Source organism: Lissotriton helveticus, chromosome 10 (assembly GCF_964261635.1).
Source record: "Lissotriton helveticus chromosome 10, aLisHel1.1, whole genome shotgun sequence".
Taxonomy (NCBI): Eukaryota; Metazoa; Chordata; class Amphibia; order Caudata; family Salamandridae; genus Lissotriton; species Lissotriton helveticus.
In genome coordinates this window covers 1,074,613,337-1,074,634,780 of record NC_136071.1, presented here as the reverse complement: position 1 = coordinate 1,074,634,780, position 21,444 = coordinate 1,074,613,337, and the positions used below count along the sequence as shown (strand labels likewise).

The following is a 21,444-nucleotide window of genomic DNA, read 5'->3' as shown; positions in this document are numbered from 1 at the left end:
GAGGCAACAAGAAGGATGAATCATGAGAAGAACTGTCTGGACCGCAGACTGTGAATGATGTAACTTTTAAAAGACTCGTGTTGATGGTCTATTTGTACAGTCATGAGAAGATGGGGAGTTTACGTATTCCCAAGAGTTTACTGAAATCACATTGGAGGATGCAGAAGATGAAAACAAATGTTGCCACATAGAATACTGTGTGTTTATATCAGTGCGTGCTCATAAAGCAGGGCAGGACTTTTTCTTTCAGCTTTTCGCTTACGAGGGCTTTTTCCCATGAGCTTCTCTCACTCGCATAGACTGGGGATTCATCTTTGAGTTTCGTAAAGTCAAGTCTTTCTTTCATGCTTAGTTACTAAAAGCAATGTATGTAGTAAATACAACTATAACAATAAATACAAAGTGAAAGTGCTTAGTGCATGAGTTAACATTATTAAAACACATTTCTCAATAAGTTTAATAAATTAAAATATTTCCTTAGTCATCTGCCTTCCCATAGCTGGAATAAATGGAGGCACCAACCATCTGTAAACATTCCTCGGTAACTGTTGTATATTTCACTTAAATGATCAAGTGTAGGGAGGAGGAGTTGAGGTCCATTCAGTTCCCCATTCTAAGCTCAATTAATCAAAAAAGGAGAATGGACACTTGTAACTAGTAGACCATTGGCTATTATGGAACACCCTCATAAACACTGGTGGATGTATGTGGTGTATATTATTCTCCGCCCCGCACTCAGCGTTATGGCATATTCATCGGGTGTCCAATATTTGTGTTATATGCCAGCCTTATCCAAGGTGACCTCTGGTCTAAATAGCAGTGTCTAGATATTTGAAAGACACCTCCAGAGGGAGGGTGATGTGCTCAACAAAGGAAAAAGTGGTAAGCAAATCATAAATTTAAAAAGCAATTTTTTCTCCAACATAGGGAACTTTAATATAAAAGGAGATATATTGCTATTAAAAATGGGTTGGATATATGGAACAATCGAGTTACTAGATTGCCTTTTATCTGTCAGTAAACGGTCGACATGTTTCTGCTCTTTTGACCCAGCCGGGTCTGTAGAGCATTCGTCAGGACAAATACGGTAACAAAAACAATGATGTACTTACACAACTTGTGTAGGTTTCGTAACGGTGTGTATATTGTTAGACAACACTCGCTAAGAACTCTATTTGGGTTCCTGAAATAGAAAGCACAACACAAAAACACAGCAAATACTTTTCATCTCTAGGTAACTTAGAGGCATCTACCTATGTCTGTTCTGTATAGAATATGTTAAGAAATAACCGATGGCTCCCTATATCATCTCAACAAAAACATTAACCCATTGTGTCTCTTCCATGTCTCTTGTTTCTTTCTCTTTTGCATATATTTGCCCATAATTTGGTGCACACCAATGTTCTTCAATTTTGACATAGGTAGATGCCTCTAAGTTACCTAGAGATGTAAAGTATTTGCTGTGTTTTTGTGTTGTGCTTTCTATTTCAGGAACCCAAATAGAGTTCTTAGCGAGTGTTGTCTAATAATATACACACCGTTACGAAACCTACACAAGTTGTGTAAGTACATCATTGTTTTTGTTACCAATTTGTCCTGACGAATGCTCTACAGACCCGGCTGGGCCAAAAGAGCAGAAACATGTCGACCGTTTACTGACAGATAAAAGGCAATCTAGTAACTCGATTGTTCCATATATCCAACCCATTTTTAATAGCAATATATCTCCTTTTATATTAAAGTTCCCTATGTTGGAGAAAAAATTGCTTTTTAAATTTATGATTTGCTTACCACTTTTTCCTTTGTTGAGCACATCACCCTCCCTCTGGAGGTGTCTTTCAAATATCTAGACACTGCTATTTAGACCAGAGGTCGCCTTGGATAAGGCTGGCATATAACACAAATATTGGACACCCGATGAATATGCCATAACGCTGAGTGCGGGGCGGAGAATAATATACACCGCATACATCCACCAGTGTTTATGAGGGTGTTCCATAATAGCCAATGGTCTACTAGTTACAAGTGTCCATTCTCCTTTTTTGATTAATTGAGTATATTTCACTTAGGCATCTTTCATTTCAGTTACTAAAGAGCCTCCAATCACCTATGGACGATAATTATAGCATTAGTTTATTTTCAGCCTGCATCAGGAAACTCACCACATTTTTGTTTAGAATGGGATCATTTGGTTTGAGAGCTTCTATGACAGCTTCTTGACATGATCAAATTTGCCTTAGATTAAACAAATATTGTGAAAGATTACGTTTTTCCCATACCAGGCCTGAGCTAATAAAGATTAAAAGAAGAAATTAGATGTTTGCTTCTTTGCATAAGCTACATAAGGTTGTTTCCCTTCTCTTAGACCTTTTTAGTGGTGTGAGATTGGCAGGTAACCTAATTGATATTGCATACATTTTTTTAGGTCGATCCAGCATTGCAGCGCATGCGCTGTCGCTTTGCGAGGCATGCAGTATTCAGAATAGTGTGGAAGCTCCACCTACTCTCCGCCCATCTTTTTAATTGACTTGTTTCTTAAATGCTGCCTTCCTATTGCTTGTAGGCGTGTGAGTCCCTCTTTATGATGGCCATGTCGTCATTAGTGTCCTTCCATGGCTACCGGCCCCTTTGCTGGACAGACTACTTTCCTCCCATGCCCCCCTCCTCCCGCAGCCCAATGCCTTCTCACCGCCGCCCCCCCTTTGTGCTGTGTCGCGCGCACGTACTCCGTTTGCAATGCAATAGGTCTCGCGTAAATGCCAGTCCTATTGCATTGCCAATGCTTGTTTAGGGTGATGCCGGTTTGAAAATGTTGTGACCTAATGCAAGTCCAATAAGGTGCACTGCGTTTAGCTATAGCGTATATTTTTTGAAAACAGGTACCAGTGCTCACAACCAGCCGCCGTTCACGGATGCATGCGCGCATCCGCAGCAGAGGCAGCAGCAGCAGAGCCTGGTGTAAGCACATCGCCTCCTCCCCAGCCACTGCCACTCTCTGCTGCCCTCTCTGTACAACGGGAACCACCGCACTCCACCCGGGGGTACACCAAGGGTGAGTACAGAGTCAGTGGAATCGGGAACGAAGGGAGGGGATGGTGACAGTCATTTTACAATATCATTTCTGCGTCCAGTTGTCCTCTTCCCCATCTATCATAAGTTGTGCAGTCTGTGGAATTAAGGTCGGTTGGAGCTAAGCATTTTAAATATTGCTAGGGTGGGATGGGTGTTTTGCTGCATCCCATAAGTGCTCTACACAGTGTATGTGAGTGGACTGGATATTCACATCCTCATGCCCTGCACATTCACATCCTTAGCACCGCACATCCACTTCCCTCTGTTGTACATTTTCACATCCACTTCCTCAGTGCAGTATCCCTTTTCACTTCCACTGCCCTTCTTTTCAGACCTTTATCTTCGCCTCTCCACTGACCTCCTTTGCTACTCCCCACCCGAGCCTGTGCACTAGACTCCTTTCCACTTCCCCGTTCCCACTCAATCTGCATGTCCCCACCCTAAGCAGTGCATTTTCGCTGTTCCATGTCTCTCCTAGTGAATTGTTTCTCCTCACTGTCTACTGTATGCACCCCCTTTATAGTCCCATGTCATTATTCTCCCCTGTTTATGTTCCCAGTACACCTTCCAGTGCTCTGTTCCTACCTACAAATTACCACTCACTGTTTCATACACACGTTCGCGGTGCACCACTCCTCTTTGTACAGTGCCACCAAAATGTTTCCCACGTTTGCTCTGAACTGTACCTCTCTTTGGATTCTCTCTAGTATACTCAATCAATCAGAGTACTTGTAAAGCGCACTACTTACCCATGAGGGTCCCAAGGCGCTGACTGCAGGACTTTGCTTTAATGTGTCCCCCCTCATCCAGTAGCAAGCGTACTGTAAATAAGTACATGTTACTCTTAATGTCTGCCTGCCTGCCCATCCTCTCTTCATTCCCTCAGCTGCTGTCTAAGGCTCTTCTAGGATGGAGCAGCCCCCTCTCATTCCTTGCTTGGATTTTTTTCTCTTTCGTCGTCTTGTCAGTTGGTGATGACCTGAAACTTCCTCCTCCGGTCCTTTCACCCTACTCCTACCCAAAGCGCATCCCAAGAGATGGACCCGTACTGAGCATGCGATGCTCGTACATACTTTACCCCTTGGGAGAATTAGCAGCAAATCAGGTTGTGTCAGGATTCGCTGCTGCCTTTTCATGCTGTGTTAGTTGCATGTACATGTTGTTGCTGGTTGATGGGTGATTCGGGGTAACATAGCACAAATCAGTTCCTTACACGACCGCTGAACGCATTTTTTGTAACATCGGCGCACACATTTTGCCATATTTTCATTGAGTTTGATATGGAAACTTGAAACACCTCTTCATTAAACCCCACTGTAATCAACATTCATAACATACACCCACATTTACCACCCCCATACGATTTGGAAGACTGCCTTTTAAATTCTTTTAATGTGAGGGAAGGCCCTAATTATCGCATGCTCTTACTATATATTCTAAAATCCCTTATTGTAAGGGTTGGATTGATGAGTCTCATTCAGTTTGATGGCAGTAAGGACCTTTACGCAGTTTCTGCTATAGTGGTACACAGGTGCATTTAAGATGGGGTCAGCACCGCAATGGCTTTATGGCATATGGGGCACCTGTTTGAACTTTTACGCATATGTGATAATAACACACATAACATTAATTTCCTCTTATATCTATCCTTTGCTGTGTTTAACAGTTAAAGGCATTGAAATTACTCTGCATCAGTTCATCCCAAAACAAAGATCTTAATGAGTCAGACTTTGCTGATTTTGGCTTGCAGCAAAAAATTAAATAGGCCTGTTGCCTAGCTATACCTTGGTTAAGTAATCCAAACTCTAATTGAACCTGCGTGGGAGAGGCTGATTTAATCAAATTGAAACAGTTGCTTACCTGTCTTAATTACAATTTTAGCAAGTAGGAGGGCATCAGTGCCACGTAGGGATTCACTTCCAAAGCTTATTGTTGGGAAAAGCTTAGCCTTCACTAAGTTTACTATTGGATCTAATAGTGGGTCCTTCAGAGTTTTATAGAGTGTTATGAATGCGAATAGTAGTGCTTGGGCCCGTCACTTGGGTATACTGACTATTAGCTAAAAATTATCCTTTATAGTTGATCATCAATTCTAGATTAGAACACTCTCCAGTCCCTTCAAAGCGCTTGTTTAAAAAACAAAACTGTTGATTTATAATTTTTTTAGCTATTTACCATTGTTTTTGTTTAAGTTACATTGGCCTCCAGTCTATTTGGCAGCGAATAATTATATAATTTGTCAATCTGTTTCGCTGAGAAGAACCACATGGTCTGCATACAACATGTTAGAAAACGGTTTTCTCCAAAAACTTTAGGGGGCGAGAGTTTGCAAGCTCTAATTCACTCAAAAGGTCAAGAATGAACAAATTGAACAGCAAGGTTGCATGCACGCATCCCTGTGTCAATCCAAAGAAGGTTGGAATTTGGTGTGAGATCCTCTGGCCATCGCTGATCTTCACTTGGATCCAAGTATTATGATACAAAAGTTGGATTGCTTTAAGCAGAGTTCAAGGAAGGCCCAATAGTTTCAGTTTTTCCCATAGTATGGTCCTCGGAAGTCTGTTAAATGCAGATTTCAAATCTATAAAAAGGCAAATAAGGTGGAATGGGATACCATAGTATTAGCAATAATTATTAAAAAATCCCAACGAATTAGTGGCAATTCCCGTAAATTTATTAAAGCTGGTTTGATCTGTGGGCACAATTTTCCTTGTGTTAACCAAATCTTCCAAATCTTTTAATCGAAATGAAGCGAACATTTTGCCATCATTATCTAAAAGGGTAATTTAACAATAATTACCTTGAGATGATTTATCTCCTCCTTCGCAAATAATATGCACAATTGTACCTTGCCAGGCTTCCACAATTGATTGTTCTTTAGAACGTGATTATACAGCATGGCAAGCTTCACAGACTGGGTCGACCTTAAACAATGCTTGCGGCAAACCCAAACTGAGAACTACAAGAGGCTAAAATGGGATGTAGCCTATTGTTGTTCTCAGTTTGGGCAAATAGTTCAATTTGATGCCGCCAGCTAAGGTATTACAAGAGATAATTCAATCATCTGCAGAAGGTGGTCCCTTTCAGCTTGGGTGACTGTCTGAAATCACCTCATGAGAAAGGCACATATTAGATAATCAATAATCGATTTAGAAGCAGATGAAATAGGTGTCCCAAGCTGGCGGTTTCTCTTCCTTATATCGGCCATTTGCTATTCAGAATCTATATTAATTAATTTGGCTGAGAGCTTTTCTCCAGACTTATCACGTCGATTTACTGGAGGAGTTGCTTGTAAACGTATGTTCCATAGCAAATCCTGTTCACCTGTTCGTTCATCTGTAAATGGATTCTTTAATAGTTTCATATTGAAGTCTTCCGATATTAAAAGGTGAGGCTCACTATGTGCCTGTTTTAATTTTGTTATGAATGTGCAAATCAAAAGAACTGCCTTTTGTCTTTCAGTTGGTGCCGGCTGTACATAGATGTTGATAATTATCAGTGAGAATGGGCTCCATTCTCAATGCAACACACTATGTTAACAGCAAGAAGCCTTGGCTCTTCTAATTCAATATATGAGCAAGAAGAATTTAAATCAGAACTTATGTACATTGCTAATACACCTCTAGAGCAAACTTTTTTCTTGATTTGTGATGCTAACTTTGTAAATTCCACTTTTAGTTTCTTATACTTCTTTGCAAGAGAGGTTGCTTAACCAAATTCTTTGAAGTCTGCTGATTTATAGCTGAGAATACTTTCCAGCTTGACGTGCAAATGCTTTATGTATATGCATTGATTTCCCATCAGAACTCTTTATTGAGTATCTGAACTGACACCTAATTCTACCTTATTCCATTTTAATTTAGATTAGGGATCTTCCTTAATATGATACACTTGCTCCATTATTACAAAATTGACTGTTATCCTGCACAATACTGTATTCTTCCATATATTGTAATGTCATTTTTTGGAATGTATTAACATCTAAAGCTTATACTTAAAAGATTTATACTTATTGAATAAACCATGAAATCTTAAAAAGAATTGAAAACAAAACCCTTGAATTCAAATAAATTCTCTTTATTGACTTAAAAGTCATTAATGATTTGTCATGCCATTTATACCTCTCATTGGCGACGAACAAAGGTCCATATGACAGGTGGCTGGGGTTATTTAAAGATTACACCAGAAGATCATATATATGATATATAGAAAATCCTGCTCTATAAAGTCTTTTTAGTGAAGTGGCAGAATGCGGATACTGGTTCTTCCTTTTAAAAAAACAAAACAATATAGGGCCACCTTGAGTGACTGGTGCAAATGTTTGCATTTGTAATGAGACATATGGCCTTACCTTCACCTGCATACGCCATGATGGAGCGGGCTCTCGTCTGTCGCCCCTCTGTGGTTTTTCCAGAGCAGGTGTGTGTGCAGGACGACCATTCTGACCATGCACTGAGAACACAATCCTTTGGGCAGGGAACATCGCAAGCAATTGGAATGGGAAAGATTGCATCTCTGCAGAGCTGTCTCTCAACGTCTTCTCCTGGGAAGGGACAAGCCAGTGACAGTTCATCATTAGTGAATTAATTCAGATCCAGCAATCAAGCTCAGATGGACACACATCCAATTCAGATTATTTGAGGTACAAAAGCAAAAGAAAACAGATTAATTTGTAGAATGGAAACTTTTCACTCCCAGAAGGCAATCAAAGACAGTAAAAATATAAAAATGAAAGGCATATGATCCTCAATAGATTTCCCACAAATTTTAGGAACATGAACAAAACTAATAATGATTGCATGAAATTCTCTTTCCAGATTCTTTCCAAGTTTCTATAAGGGAGCTGTTAATTCAAGGATCCTATGCAATACACAATCTAATCTAAGTGCTACATTAATTTGTTGCAGCTCTGCTGGGTAAATAATTTCAGCAGCATTACATTACACACTGGCATGTAATACGACCATGCTGTAAGATAATCTATATGGATTATTGGACCGAGATATAATATATGTAAGATCATCATCACTATATATTACATGTAACTTTTAAAAGGCAAAACAACAAATGGATTGCTTCTCATTATCTTACATGATCTACAACTTGTGGTTAGCAAAATATACAGATTTTTGTAGAATTAAAGAACCCAGTGGAGCCCAATGTGGCAAATGGACATTTTCACAATCCCTTTCACCACCGTACCTTCTTGCATATGTTCCCAAACCTAATGCATTATATTGAGAAAACAATGTAACTATCATTTTTGTACTATTGTTACCTGCCTTACGTCATTATTATGAGATGGAGTGTGGGTTGATAACTTTAATTTTTCGAGGATTTGTGGTCTTGGTTTACTTCTGTCTACGTAATTGGCTGGAGCTATACTCTTGAAAACAATATTGTGGACTCTGCGTATTAAAGATAATCATCCTTCCTCTAACATAGCTGATCCCTACATAGGTTGTCTTTTCCTTGTCTTATTGACCAGCTCTGTGCCATATTTAATTAGGAGTGTGCAAACTTTGTTAGTTTTGACAACATCATAAAGATGTGAATTGTACACAAAAAAATAGCAGCGCAAAATCCATAAAAAAGTATGTTTTTTCATAATATTATTCTACAAAACAAATTTGCTTGCTCCACATTTTACCTGCAAGCCAACGAATTTCTGCAGGTGCCACAATTTAGAACCGGATAGGCATGCAAAAATTGTCACCTTTGCAAAACCTATCTTCACATATATAGTTTTTTACATTCATTGCATTGTTAATTTTCGTTGTTGAATTATTACTATTAATATTATTTGTTAAGCGCAACAAATCATCCCCAAGGGTATCTCCCAGCACCACAGTAACAGGCAACAGAAGCAGAGCTATGTCCACTTAGAGGTTGAATAACCAGGTCTTGAGGAGTTTTCTGAATTGAGTGAGATTAGAGCAGGAGCATATGTGAAGCGGCAATTTGTTCCATCCACTCTGGTTTTATTTATCCTTTTGGGGCATAGTAACAATTGATCGCTAGATCTGAGTTGTCGGTAGGGATATATGGTTTCAGCTTATTTTTTAGGTAAAGTAGTCCCTTCCCCTGGAGTGTTTTAAAGACCATACATAGAAGCGTAAACACTGCCCGTTTTTTTTGTTTTTTTAATGGCCAACCAGTGGAGCAGGCGCAGGAGGTGTTCAGATGGTGACCGGGCGGGGCGATTTAGAGCAAGGCGAGCTGCTGGATTTTGCACTACCTTTAGCCTTGAGAGACGTCCTTCCCTTATCCCAACCAGTAGGGAATTGTCATAGTCAACTCTGCTCACTAATAGTGCCTGAATTTGAGACTTTCTGGCTGAGAGAGGTATCCACAGGAACACCACCTTGAGCATTCGCATCAGGCCAAAACATGTGATCGAGATCCATTTCAAATGTTCATCCATGGATAAATTATCATCCAGTGTGACTCCTTAATTATCACCCATTTTTTTCGGAGTTGGAGACATTCCCAGTTGGGGAGGCCACCAGTCCACAGACCATATCTCGTCTGTCTTTTCAAATAGGAGAATCTCTGTTTTATTTGTGTTGAGCAGCAGAAGGTTTGCAGTCATCCACGCTGCCATTTTTAACATGCACTTTATAGATTTGTCCTTTGTGATAGAGGGGTCAGGATCAATCGTGATTATGAATTGAGTGTCTTCCGCATACGAAATGGTCTCAAAGTCACATGATCTAATAATCTTAGCCAGGGAGGACACATAGATGTTAAAAAGAGTGGGGCTAAGAATAGACCCCTGAGGTACCCCTTTGTCAAGGATCATGGACTGTGATGTAAACGAGTCCAGCTGCACTATATGTGTTCTTTCAGAGACAACATTTTCAAACCATTTTAGCGCCATTCCGCGGACACCAAACTCTCTCAGCCTTTGAACTAGGATTCAATGGGAGATGGTGTCAAACGCTGCTGACAAGTCTAAAAGGATCAGCATGGTTGGGTCCCCCTATCTAAAGCTAGCTTTATAGTATCAGTTACTTCTGTTAATCCTGATTCTGTGCTGTGTGATGCACGAAAACCTGACTGAGAGGGGTCTTGTAATTTCTTCCGTTCTAGATACTCCGTTAGTTGATTATTGACTAGTGCTTCCATAATTTTGGAGAAGAAAGAAAGTAATGATATAGGTCGGTAGTTCTGCAAGTCCTGTGGGTCGGCCAAGGGTTTTTTCAGTATAGTTCTGATTCAGGACATCCTCCACTTCCGAGGGAGAGTGGCTGTAGTTAATGATAGGTTACAGGTATCTGTTATGGGTGCCGCTAGGACCGGCGCCAAAGATGAGATAATAAGTGGGGGGCGAGGTCTAGAGTTGGGCCTGATTTAATTCTACCTGATCTTGCTCAGAAGTAATTGACTTAAAAGCTTCCAGTGAAAAGGGGCTGAGTCTGGATCATCTGCATTGACAACAACCGAGCTTGATCCCCCCTAATTACTAAATGAGCTATAGATTTTGTTAATCTTTTGTTGGAAGTGATCTGCAAGATCATCACAGAAGTTTTGGGTAGAGGGAGTAGATGGACTGTTTACCCTAGGATCAGTGAATTCTTTAAGAATCTTAAACGGCTCTTTGGAGAAGTTTTTCACTTTGCTGATGCTGTCCCCTAGATGGGATCTTCTATCAGTATTGCAATTTTTTAAACATTCTCTGAAGGCGGTTTTATAGACTAGTTTATTTTCTTCCAGCTTCGATTTCCTCGATTTCCTTTCACATTTCCTACAGGTGGCTTTTTCTTTCTTGAGGAATTCAGTATACCGCAGGGCTGGGGCGTTCTTTTCTGGGTCGTTCCTACTTTTTGTGGGGCAATAGCATCAAAGGCCTTTGCAAGTAAGTCCTCCAGCGCTACTAGAGCTGACTCGCTGTCCACACATTACAGTATGGCTGGTGTATTGAAGGAGGGAGTGAACGAGGCGAGAGTCACCTTCCAACAGGGTCTTGAAGATTTCAGGGCGACCTGACATTTATCACTAACATTCGGAATTTTCAAATAAAATATTAACTATGCATTGTCCCAATGTAAAGAGGTTTGCCTAATTATGTCACAAGCTACATGGGGGGAGGTTGTGTTGTAATGGGCGAAGCTGCTGACTTTCAAACTGGCGATCTACGGTTCATATGTACTAAAGCATTTTCCCTTTTGACATTAAATGAGTTAAACCCTTTGATTCATCTGGCCCCAGGTTCGAGTGTTTGCTTAAGCTCAACATCCTGTGATTCTGGGCAATTCACTTAATCTCCCTGTGCCTAAAAAATTTATGTCGCTTTGTATAATGTGGCTGATGCTTATGTAAAGTGCTCCAATATCTTTAGGTCGTGTTCGTGCTACATAAAACTACAAAAACATCTGAAAATGTAAAACACACAGTGACAAACTACATGTAGCACTTTACACGTCTCTCTGTGACATTGTTGGCTTGTTGTTATTGTTAAACCGCTTCTAAAAAAGCCCCCCTAAATCCAGAAGACTTGAGCAACTATAGGCCCATTTTGCTACTTCAATTTTTGGCAAATTTCTGGAGAAACTCACCTTCTCTCAACTGCAAACCATGTTGACAGCAATAACAACTTGGGCGGTTGTGATTTGGATTTTGGTCGAAGCACAAGCATGCAGATTGGGCCATGCTGAAGTCCATTCTGAATGACCTGATATGCAGGTTGATAAGGATGGTGTAGGGGAATCAGATGACAAGCGTTTAACACCTTAGACTAGTCCAAGATAGACTATGGCAAAGCCGTATATTTGGCCACCACTTACTCACTTATGTATCAATGTCAGCTGTTGCAGAACGCTGCTGAGTGGCTCATTTACAAATCTCGCCTCTCTGGCTACTTATTCGTTAAAAACAAGGGGGCATATTATCAAGACAGTTTTAGCGGCAGAAAACTGCTGCTAAAACGGCGATAATGGGTTTGATAATATGCTCCATGGAATTCCAATTGAAGCCCATGTTAGATGTCCTTCACATTTAACATGAGCTTCAATTGGAATTCCATAGAGCATATTATCAAGCCCAGTATCGCCGTTTTAGCGGCAGTTTTCTGCTGCTAAAACGGCGAGAATTTTATCGCCTGTCTTGATAATATGCCCCAAGGTTATTTTTAAAGCCATGGTGATTCTCCACAGAGCCGTTAACCAAAGATCTCCTATCTTCTTAGATAGTTCAAACTTTACATCCCCAATCGAACGGGCAATATACAACAATTTCTAGTTGTTACTGTTGCTTGAAACTGTATAACTACCTATGGGGATAAAGTATTCCCAGTTGCAGTTGCAAAATCTTTCAGCTCCCTTCCTCTGAGTCTTAGAATATAAACCAACCTACTACACGTTAGAGGTCTCATGAAAATATTTTTATTTTGAGTTTCAAGACAGTCCATCTAGTAAATGTTACAGGTACTTTTTCTAGCACCACGATGTTACGGTGACTTAGTGCTTTATGCAAATCCTTCCATAGGCCATCGACTAAAGAACCCAGATTACATACTACAGGCAAACTTTTATAAAGTAGTGACAGTGAAGGCGAAATCAGAAATTGAAAGAAGCTTAAAGGTTAGGAGAAAAGGTTAATAAATGGCAGATGTTAGATTAGAGTTAATCAGAAGTCATCCCAATGCATCATAAAGGAAGACAATATTCATCTGTCCATTGCGGAATCACAAGACCAATGTACAGTCGCTTCATCAAAACTCAAGTGGCATCTTTCAATTTGAGATGGAATTGGCATCGAAAGCATATAAGGCATGCCATCTATTTTCTATGCCTGAGAAGCGCAAAAATGTAGCCAACCTTGAGGTACTGTTTCAATGTATCATTATTAATCTAATCTTCGTGGTACTGGGAAAATAAAAAAGCACTTCAGAAAATTAGATTTCCAGGAAAAAGCTATTTAAAAAAGCATTACATTCTAAGATGACCTCACATTTGCTAGGTTTGGGTATGCACTGAACTTTTAACTTTAAAGTGAAAGTGTGGTCCATTGAATAAGTTGCACATCTTGGACTCCCCAGTGACTAACTTTTTATATATGAGTAAAGTCATAAAATTGTTTAATATTATAATACAAATATGGGACACCGTGTATGAAGAATTTTATCGCAAATTTTCTCCCAGCTCTCAGATCCTTGGCAGTGATCCACTCCCCCCAAACCAGGTTTGTGCTCCATATAAAACCAATGGCGGTACAAAAGAGGGTGGTGATGGACGGAGCATCTGAATCAATCAAACACTCACACCCAGTCAAAAGATCTGGGTTTAATCCATCACCGTTCTTTAGCCCACTCTGCCACCCCTGTTCAAACATGGCTATATGCAAATCAGTCTGACCCTGTGCCTCATGGGAACAGTCCAGCCCGAACTGCCAAGCCATGTCTTCCCTGGACCGGAAACAAGCTTCTGAGGACCGGTTTCTGGCATTCCAGCCGTCTTCAGCCCGGCTTGCTTGAATCCAGTGGCAAAGTGAGCAAGGGACTCACGTCTGAGCATACCCTGCAACACTTATGGCGGCCAAAAGTGGTACAAAAGGGGGTGGTGATGGACAGAGCATCTGAATCAATCAAACACTCACACCCAGTCAAAAGATCTGGGTTTAATCCATCACCGTTCTTTAGCCCACTCTGCCACCCCTGTTCAGACATGGCTATATGCAAATCAGTCTGACCCTGTGCCTCATGGGAACAGTCCAGCCTGAACTGCCAAGCCATGTCTTCCCTGGACCGGAAACAAGCTTCCGAGGACCGGTTTCTGGCATTCCAGCCGTCTTCAGCCCGGCTTGCTTGAATCCATATAAAACCAAAGCATCATATTGTGTCACCAATGACACCATCATAAGCATTTTTGCATACATCATAAGCGTCAACCGCAATGGCAGGAAAAGTCTTTCAAGGTGTCACAAAAAACAGGAGAATGGCCAGTCAAACTGAGCAAACACTTAAATTGGTAGGTGCGAAAGATCAAAAACGTGCTTCGGAATTTCAGCACTGCATGATCCACAATAAAGCTTAGAAACACCGAGCAGTAATTGCCTCTTCCTGTTTCCACTGCTCTGTCTACAGTTCGTACATTAACTGGTAGATTCCAGGTCAATGGATGCGTTGTAGTGAGCGTAATTTTGGAAAAACCAATGAGGCTGATTTATTAAGTCTTAGATCCACTGCACTAGTCACAGAAAATACACCAAAGCAGCACAAAGTCTTGAAAGTGTATTTAATTTAAAGTGCAAACTTTTTTGTGGTGATGAAGTGCCCTGTATTTTTTCAAACAGTTCACACATTGCTCATGTGCCACACTGAACAACACACACATAAAGTGTCAAATCAAGGGAGCAGGCAGAATACTCCCCACTTTGAATCAAAGTTCTGACTGCACCAAGTAAGTGAAGCAAGTGAGCCCATCCGTCCCTAGAAGTGCTCCCTTGTTTTTTTCCATCCTAGCATCTCTTTCATCATTCCATCCATCCATCCATCCATCCATCCATCCACACATCCATTATCTATGCATGCATCTCTCTATACATCCCATTAATCAGTAAAGCCTCCAGTCCACCCACCCATAATTCCCTTTATTCTACAATCCTTTCACCATCCATCACTCATCCATTCACTCATCTTTCTCCCATGCATCCACTCATCCTTCCACTCACTCAACCATCCATCCATCCTCCCAATGTCCCTTCCTACCTTTCTTTCTCCCTTCTTTACTTTCACTTTTGCTTCCTTTCCACCTTCCATCCTTCCCCTTTTTTCTAACCAGCCATCATGCTTACAGTGTTAATTATGAGCATTTGCCTGCCCGATTCCAGAATAAAGAAGCCCACAATGACCCCCCTCCAAAACCTGCTAAAGAGGGGATTCACAACATCCCTGTGTGAAATGTTTCAAAATGAAGGGTATACTTCCGGTATGACAGGCAAATTCCCCCCAGGTCCTTCCTGACCTCGTCCCATTCCTTAAAATATGGAGATAACCATCTCCCTGACAGAAAAAAAGAAAAGGAGCATGCTGGGATACCTTACCTGCTCCCTCCCACTGGGAGTACATAAGCAGTACCAGCCCAGCATGCAGCCTGTTCTTTTTTTCTGTCTCCGACAGAATGGATGTTCGTGTGTGCTGGGATGTAATTTCCTTACCTGGATTCTTCTACCGGACGGCGCCCGCTCCTGCTGGGCTGGGTGGCGTGCTGGTCCTTCTCTGCTTCCCCTGCCCGGCTGCCTGGCTTCGCGGGCAGGGGTGCTGCTTCCTGGTGGTCTGCCTCCCGGCCTGCCTGGCTTGCTGGGTCGCGGGGCTTCTTCCTGGCTGCTTTCGGGATTGCCGGCCCTTTGCGGCTGGTGCGCCGTCATCCCGCTTTACTTCCGGGTCGCCTGGGCGCGTCTCCCCGAGCTTGGCCGGGTGGGAGACGCGCTGTTCTTGTGGCTTGCTGGCTTGGCGCTGGTTGGATCCTGGGGCCGGCGGTGTGTGGGGGCCTCGTTTCCTGGTGCTGCAGCCCCCGCTGCGGGTGAGTCCCGCTTTGCGGTGTTTAACAGTTCTTTGGCTGTTTTCATATGGCTCCCTGCCAAGGCTGCTGACTTGTGTGCTGGGGTTCCCGGTTCGAGTCTCGGTGACTCCGCACGCATACTGTGTGTCTGGGCAAATTACGTTATCTCTCTGGGTGTTTCGTTGTGCTCTCATACATGCTGCAGGACGATTGAGGCGTGTCTTTACATGGTTGCAGTGGGTCCATGGACACGGCTTGGGGCTGGCATCTTCCTTGCTTGTGTATCGCCTTTGATTTCCTGCGCTGGCCTTACCTGCTTCTGCTGCTGGAGTGCTATGTCCTGGATCAGTGTTTAAACTGCTTTCTGGCTTTTGCTGTCTTCGTGGCGGCTGGGGGTCCGGGTTCGTGTCTCGGATATGACGCTCTCCTTCCTGTGGTTCGGGGCTTGTCCTTCTTTTTCCCTGTGCCTTCACGTTCTTGTTTGTGTCCTCCTGCACCGGACTGGTCATGCTTCTTTGGGCTGTGGCCCGGGTGTGTGATGGTGCCTTTTCCTGGCCGGGGTGCCGCTTTCCCTTGCTGGGGCGCCTCCTGTTGGTCTGGCCTGCGCCCTCCCGATGCTGTTTCCATGGATTTCTTCCGCAGCTGGTCGTGTGGTGTGGCCTTCTCTGCCCGGCGCTGATGTCCTGGTGGGCGCCTGGGCTGGTTTCTTGGGGGGCGATGAGCTGTTGGGGCGCTCCTCCTGCCCTCCTGGTGAGTACCGCGTAGCGGTCCCTGTTTCTTTCTTTGATGTCCGCCTTTCCTGCTGTCTTTCCTTTGCAGGTTCCTCCTGGGCCGGGTCCTTGGCTCCCTGCCTGTGGCCGGTGTGGTTCTTGCTGTGGCCTCGGCGGGGCGGACTTCTCTGCCCAGCGCTGGTGTTCTGGTGGGCGCCTGGCCAGTCTGTTGGGGGTGGGGGGGGGTGCTGCTGTGGCCCTCTTCCTGCCTCCATGGTAAGTGTCGTGTATCGGCGATCCCTGTTTCTTTCCTGTTCACTGTCCTTGTGCGCTGTGTGGCGGTTGGGATGTGTGTGGACGGGTTGGCCTTGCTGGTCATGTTTCCGTCTTTGCCTGCTGCCGTCCGTGACGGTTGCTGGTGGGTGTAGTCCTCTGGGCGTCTCCCTGGCGGTTGTGTGGGGTGTGTGCTGTTTTCCTGCACTATTTCGTCCGCTCGTGTCCGCATGTTGCTTGGTCTCCTGTGCTGCCTTGGCTCTTCTGTTGCTGCCTTGGTTTGCCTTCCCCGTGCCTCCACGATTCTGGGGTCTTTCTCCTGTGGTGGGTTCCTCCTGCTTCGTGGGGGTTGGCCTCCTCCTTTTGGCTCTCTCGGGTGTTCTCCTGCCCGTCTTTTTTGCTGCGGGGGGTCTCCTGTTGCTCGGGCCCCCCTGCTCTGCCCTTGTTGCGCCCCTGGTGGGTGCGCCTGTGCCCTTGGAGGGGTGTACGGTCCCTCTCGCTTCCTGCCTGCTCCCTGGTTCTCTGTGTTTCCTTTTTGTGTTCTGGGGACGCTTCTGTTCTCCCCTGTGTGCCTTGGGCATGCCTCTTTGGTTGGCTTGCCCTTGTGCATTGGTTTGGGCTTTTTCTTCCTGTTCCCCTGGCCTGTGTCCTGTTTGGGGGTTCCGGTTGGGCCTTGCCGGGCTCCTGTTCTTTCGTTCTCCGGCTGCTGCGGTTCCCTGTGCTTTCTGTCCCGGGGTTCTTGCTGGCTTTCTTTTCTGTTTCCGTCTGGCCTCTCCCTCTGGTGCTTGCCGCTTGGATTGGGTCGTTTGCCGCTTGTGCTGTGCTCTGCGGCTGTGTTGCCCTGTGGCTGTGGCTTCTGGTCCTCCTGCTGCCTGGCCGTCCCTGGTGGGGTGTCTTCCTGCTGGGCCGTGGCTCGCTTTTTGCGGCCTTCTGTCCTTCGGTTCCTGGCATTCCTGTGGGTTCGGTCTGGGTTCGTGCCTATGGGTTTCCTGAGGTTTCCGCTGCTGGTTGCCTCTTGCTTCCTCTATGGGTGCTTTGCTTGGGCTCTGCTCGGGCCTCCTGGCTTTCGGCGGGTTTCCTGTGTCCTCCCCTTGTTTCCTTGTTGGGGGGGGGGCTGTTGGGCCCTTTCTCTGTCCTGGGGGCGCCTTGTCGCTGGGTCTTTGGCTCTGCCTTTGGTGGACGCTTGTTCTTCGTGGGCCTGGCCCTGGGCCACTCCCTGTCTGCCGTTCCTGGCTGTGCTGTGCCCTTTCCCTGCTGGTGGGTTTTGGGTGTCGGTCTCCCCGGGTGTGTGGCCTCTCTGTTCTTTCCTTTCGCCCCTTGGTTCCTGCCCTTCTGTTGGTTTGAGCGGGGTGTGTGCCTGTCTGGGTGCCGGCCCTGCCTGCCTGCCTTTTTCGCTTTTGGGCGCTTTTTGCTCCTTTCGGGTGCTTTTTCTTGCCCCGTGCTCGGGGTGTCTGCCTTCTGGTAGTGTCTCCCCCAAGGTTTCCGGGGGGGGGGGGGTTGGGTTTGTTGTGCCCTTCCTCTGTGCTGGTGGGTCTTGGCCTTTTTGGTGGTGTTGGCTCTAGTTTCTTCTTGCCTGCTGCCCTGTTTCCCCACTTGTGCCCTGTCCTGTTGGCGGTGCCTTTTCGCTCCTTGAGGGGTTTGGGTGTCTGCCTCCCCTGGTGTGTGGCCGGGTTTTTGCTTCCCACCTCTCTCGCTCTGCCTTGGGTTGCGGTTGGCTTTGCTTCCGTTTTGGGGGCTAGGGGGGGGGGGCCTGGCGTTGGCCCTGTGCCCCCGTGCCGGCTGTTTTTGGCCTGTGCCCTTTGCTCTCTCGTTGGTTCTGGGGAGTCCCTTCCCACTCCCTTGTTGGATGGTGCTCCTTGGGCTTCTTTGGGCTCCTGTCCTTTGCTTTCGGTGCCGGTGTTTTTCCCGTGTGCTCGGGAAGCCGTGGCTCTACCTTTGTTGGTTTTGCCTTTCCGGTCCCGGTTTTGGCGTCCTGTTCGCTTTGCGTTTGGGTGCCGGGTGAGCCTCTTGGCTTGCTTCTGTTGGGCTTTGTGCTGTGGGGCCCTTCTTTGCTTCGGGTCCTTGTATTTTGGTCCCTGCTGGGTTCCTTTCCTGGCTGCTCCTTCTCTTGGGCTTTGTCGTGGTCCTGGGTTGGTCTTCGGTCCTTTCTGGGTCCGCTCCCTTCGGTTGGCTGTGGCGCTGGGTCCCTTTTGGGGTCTCTGGGCTTCCTTCCTCTGGTTCTCCTTTCTCTGGGAGGTCTGGCTGTGGTTGGCTGTTGTGCCTTTCCTGTGCCCCTTCCTGGTTGGGGGTTCCTTTTTGCCTCTCCCTCTGGGTCAGGTGGCGCGGTGTTGTGTGCCTCCTGGATGCCTGTCCTGCCTGTTCTCCAGGGGATTTCTTGGGGTTGGGCTGTGGGCCTTGTTGTTGGCCTTCTGCCTTTGGGGTTTCACCTTCGGTGGTTCCGTGGTGTGTCCCTTTTTCCTCCTGGGGGACGGTTCCTCCTTACGGTTCTGGGGTTTTGGTTTCCCTAGTTCCGTGTGGGCCTTTTGTTGTCTTTCTTGGCTGCGCCCTCGTTTTTGCCCCGGTCATGGTCATTTTTGGGGCGCCGGGTTTTTTCTCCCGGTTGGTTGTCCGTTTGGGTGCCGCTGCTCTGCGGCGTCTCTGCGGGGGTTGGCCTTTGGTTGGTCCTGCCCTGTGGCCGGGTTCCTCTGTGGTTCCCTGTTGCTGCCCTTGTTTCGGTTCTGCTGGGGGCTTCCCCTGCTGTGTTGGGGTTGTCCGTCTGCTTTGTTCCTTTCTGTTCCTTCGGCTCATCCGCCCTGTGCGGGTTGTTCTTTTCTGCCCTTGTCCTCTGGGCTGCTTTGGCCTGTTGGTCCCTGGTTGTTTGGCGGCCTGGGTCCGGGGGCTTCGCCCTTGGGGGTTTCTCGAGTGGTTGTTTGCCCTTTCCTGGCTCTGTTCTCTGTTGTGGCGCGTGCGCTTCTCCTGGGCTTCGTTTGGTCGTGGTGGGGGGGGCCTGGGTTTTGGCTCCTCTGCCTGCTCCCTTGGGTGCTTGGCTCTGCTTCTGTACCTCCCTTCTGCGTGGCGGTCCCCTTCTGGCCTTTGGGGTCTTGGTTCGGGCCTGTGGGGTGCTGTTTTTTGGTCTGGTGCCCTTGTTGTTGGTGGGGTTCCGGAAGGCCGGGTTCTCTGCTTTGGTATTCTCCATATTTTAAGGAATGGGACGAGGTCAGGAGGGACCTGGGGGTAATGTCCTATTACTTACCAGTAATCTTCATTACTCCTGGTCCCGTTGACCTCGTCCCATTCCTTAGTTCCCTCCCTCCCTCCCTTGCGGCCGGCCTTCCTGTTGTTGGCTTGGTATTTTCAGGCTGCATGCTGGGCTGGTACTGCTTATGTACTCCCAGTGGGAGGGAGCAGGTAAGGTATCCCAGCATGCTCCTTTTCTTTTTTTCTGTCAGGGAGATGGTTATCTCCATATTTTAAGGAATGGGACGAGGTCAACGGGACCAGGAGTAATGAAGATTACCGGTAAGTAATAGGACATTTTTGAGCAAGGGTGAAGATGTCTGTGCATGCCACTAGGCAGCTTGAGCACAAACGCAGGCTAAGAGACAGCAACAGGACCCATCAGCATGCCTTGTTTAGTAAATATGGCTCTGCGCTACTCTCTCTCCCTTGCACAACACAGTACAGCAACTTTGGTTGCAATATAATTTAGAAAGTGTGCCCCTACGCATGTACTCCTTCTGTGTCACATGACGAAGCAGGAGCAGGGCTGAGTGGGTGCATGAGTGACTTAGGGAATGATGCTGTGATGCAACAACTGAATGACTGATAAATGAATGAACGAAAAATGGGCAGCTAACTAAGTGACTATGTGACTATGAGCTGGAATGTTGCTGTTCATGAACAAGAGGGTGGATGTGTGGTTCCCTGAGTGGCCTCACTGTATTGTTGATTAGTTGACTGCTGTAACATGACTGGCTGGGTATATGTTTGAGAAGGTACTGAATTCGGCATGGGGAGTTCAGATCTGACAATTGATAACTGTGCCTGTCTGAATGAAATCTGGAATATTTATAATGCATGTGATATCTGTTCTCCACATGATGGTTAGATAATGCTGGGTTAAATTACACGTTTTTGGATCCCAAATACTGTCAATGAGAAAAGAGTTATATAGGGAATTTTCTGGCTCTATTAAGGTGCTGTCTTTGAGAAGATGGAAGAGTTAATTATCCAAAAGTGTACCTTAACTTCACATGTTCAATAAAACAATCAGAATACAGCATGCGGGGGCGAGGGTGAGGGGGAAGAGTCTCAGTTAAAATGCTGGTGAGAAAATGAACATTCTTTTTTCTGCTCGTATTTTTTGACAGAGAAATGCTTTATCCGCTAATGACTAGGAGATGAAAACGAATTACAATATTAATGTATCTAGAATGAATAATGAACACTATTGTAATGCGACACAATATACACTTCTTGTGGGGCAATGGGAATGTCAAAAAATGACACCGTAGTGCACTTAAAATCATTAAGTCAGAAGCAACCATAAAACTAGCTTTAAATACAAGAGAACGCAAATGTAAAGATTTTTTTCGATTTTATTAAAAAAAATTGCATCATTGCTGGACCAGTTTTTAATGGCCATCCAAAAAGAGCCGAATGCACACTACCAGTGTCATAATTTGGCCACATTAATGTGCAGCCGAGTGGTATAACCCGCAATCCCTGATGGAATCAAAAGAAATGGCATCACAATCAGTATTTAATACAATTAAAGGACCTTCTTTAACTATCGGTAAGCCACAATACAACAACACTGATTGATGGCAGCCACTATCAATGAGTTAAAGGTAGCAAAATCTACAAGATTGTAACCCTAAAAGAGCAGTATGTAAAGTAGTACAACCACA

General features: G+C 45.1%; 1 protein-coding gene across 1 annotated transcript in view; it reads right to left on the bottom strand.

The window, feature by feature from the left end:
* The window catches only part of THSD7A (thrombospondin type 1 domain containing 7A), a 1,031,465-nt gene that overhangs the window by 330,626 nt on the left and 679,395 nt on the right, over positions 1–21,444 (bottom strand). Inside the window, exon 7 of the mRNA XM_078663785.1 lies at positions 7,424–7,615. Within this exon, the coding sequence (XP_078519911.1) occupies positions 7,424–7,615 (192 nt within the window). The remainder of the gene's footprint in view (positions 1–7,423; positions 7,616–21,444) is intronic.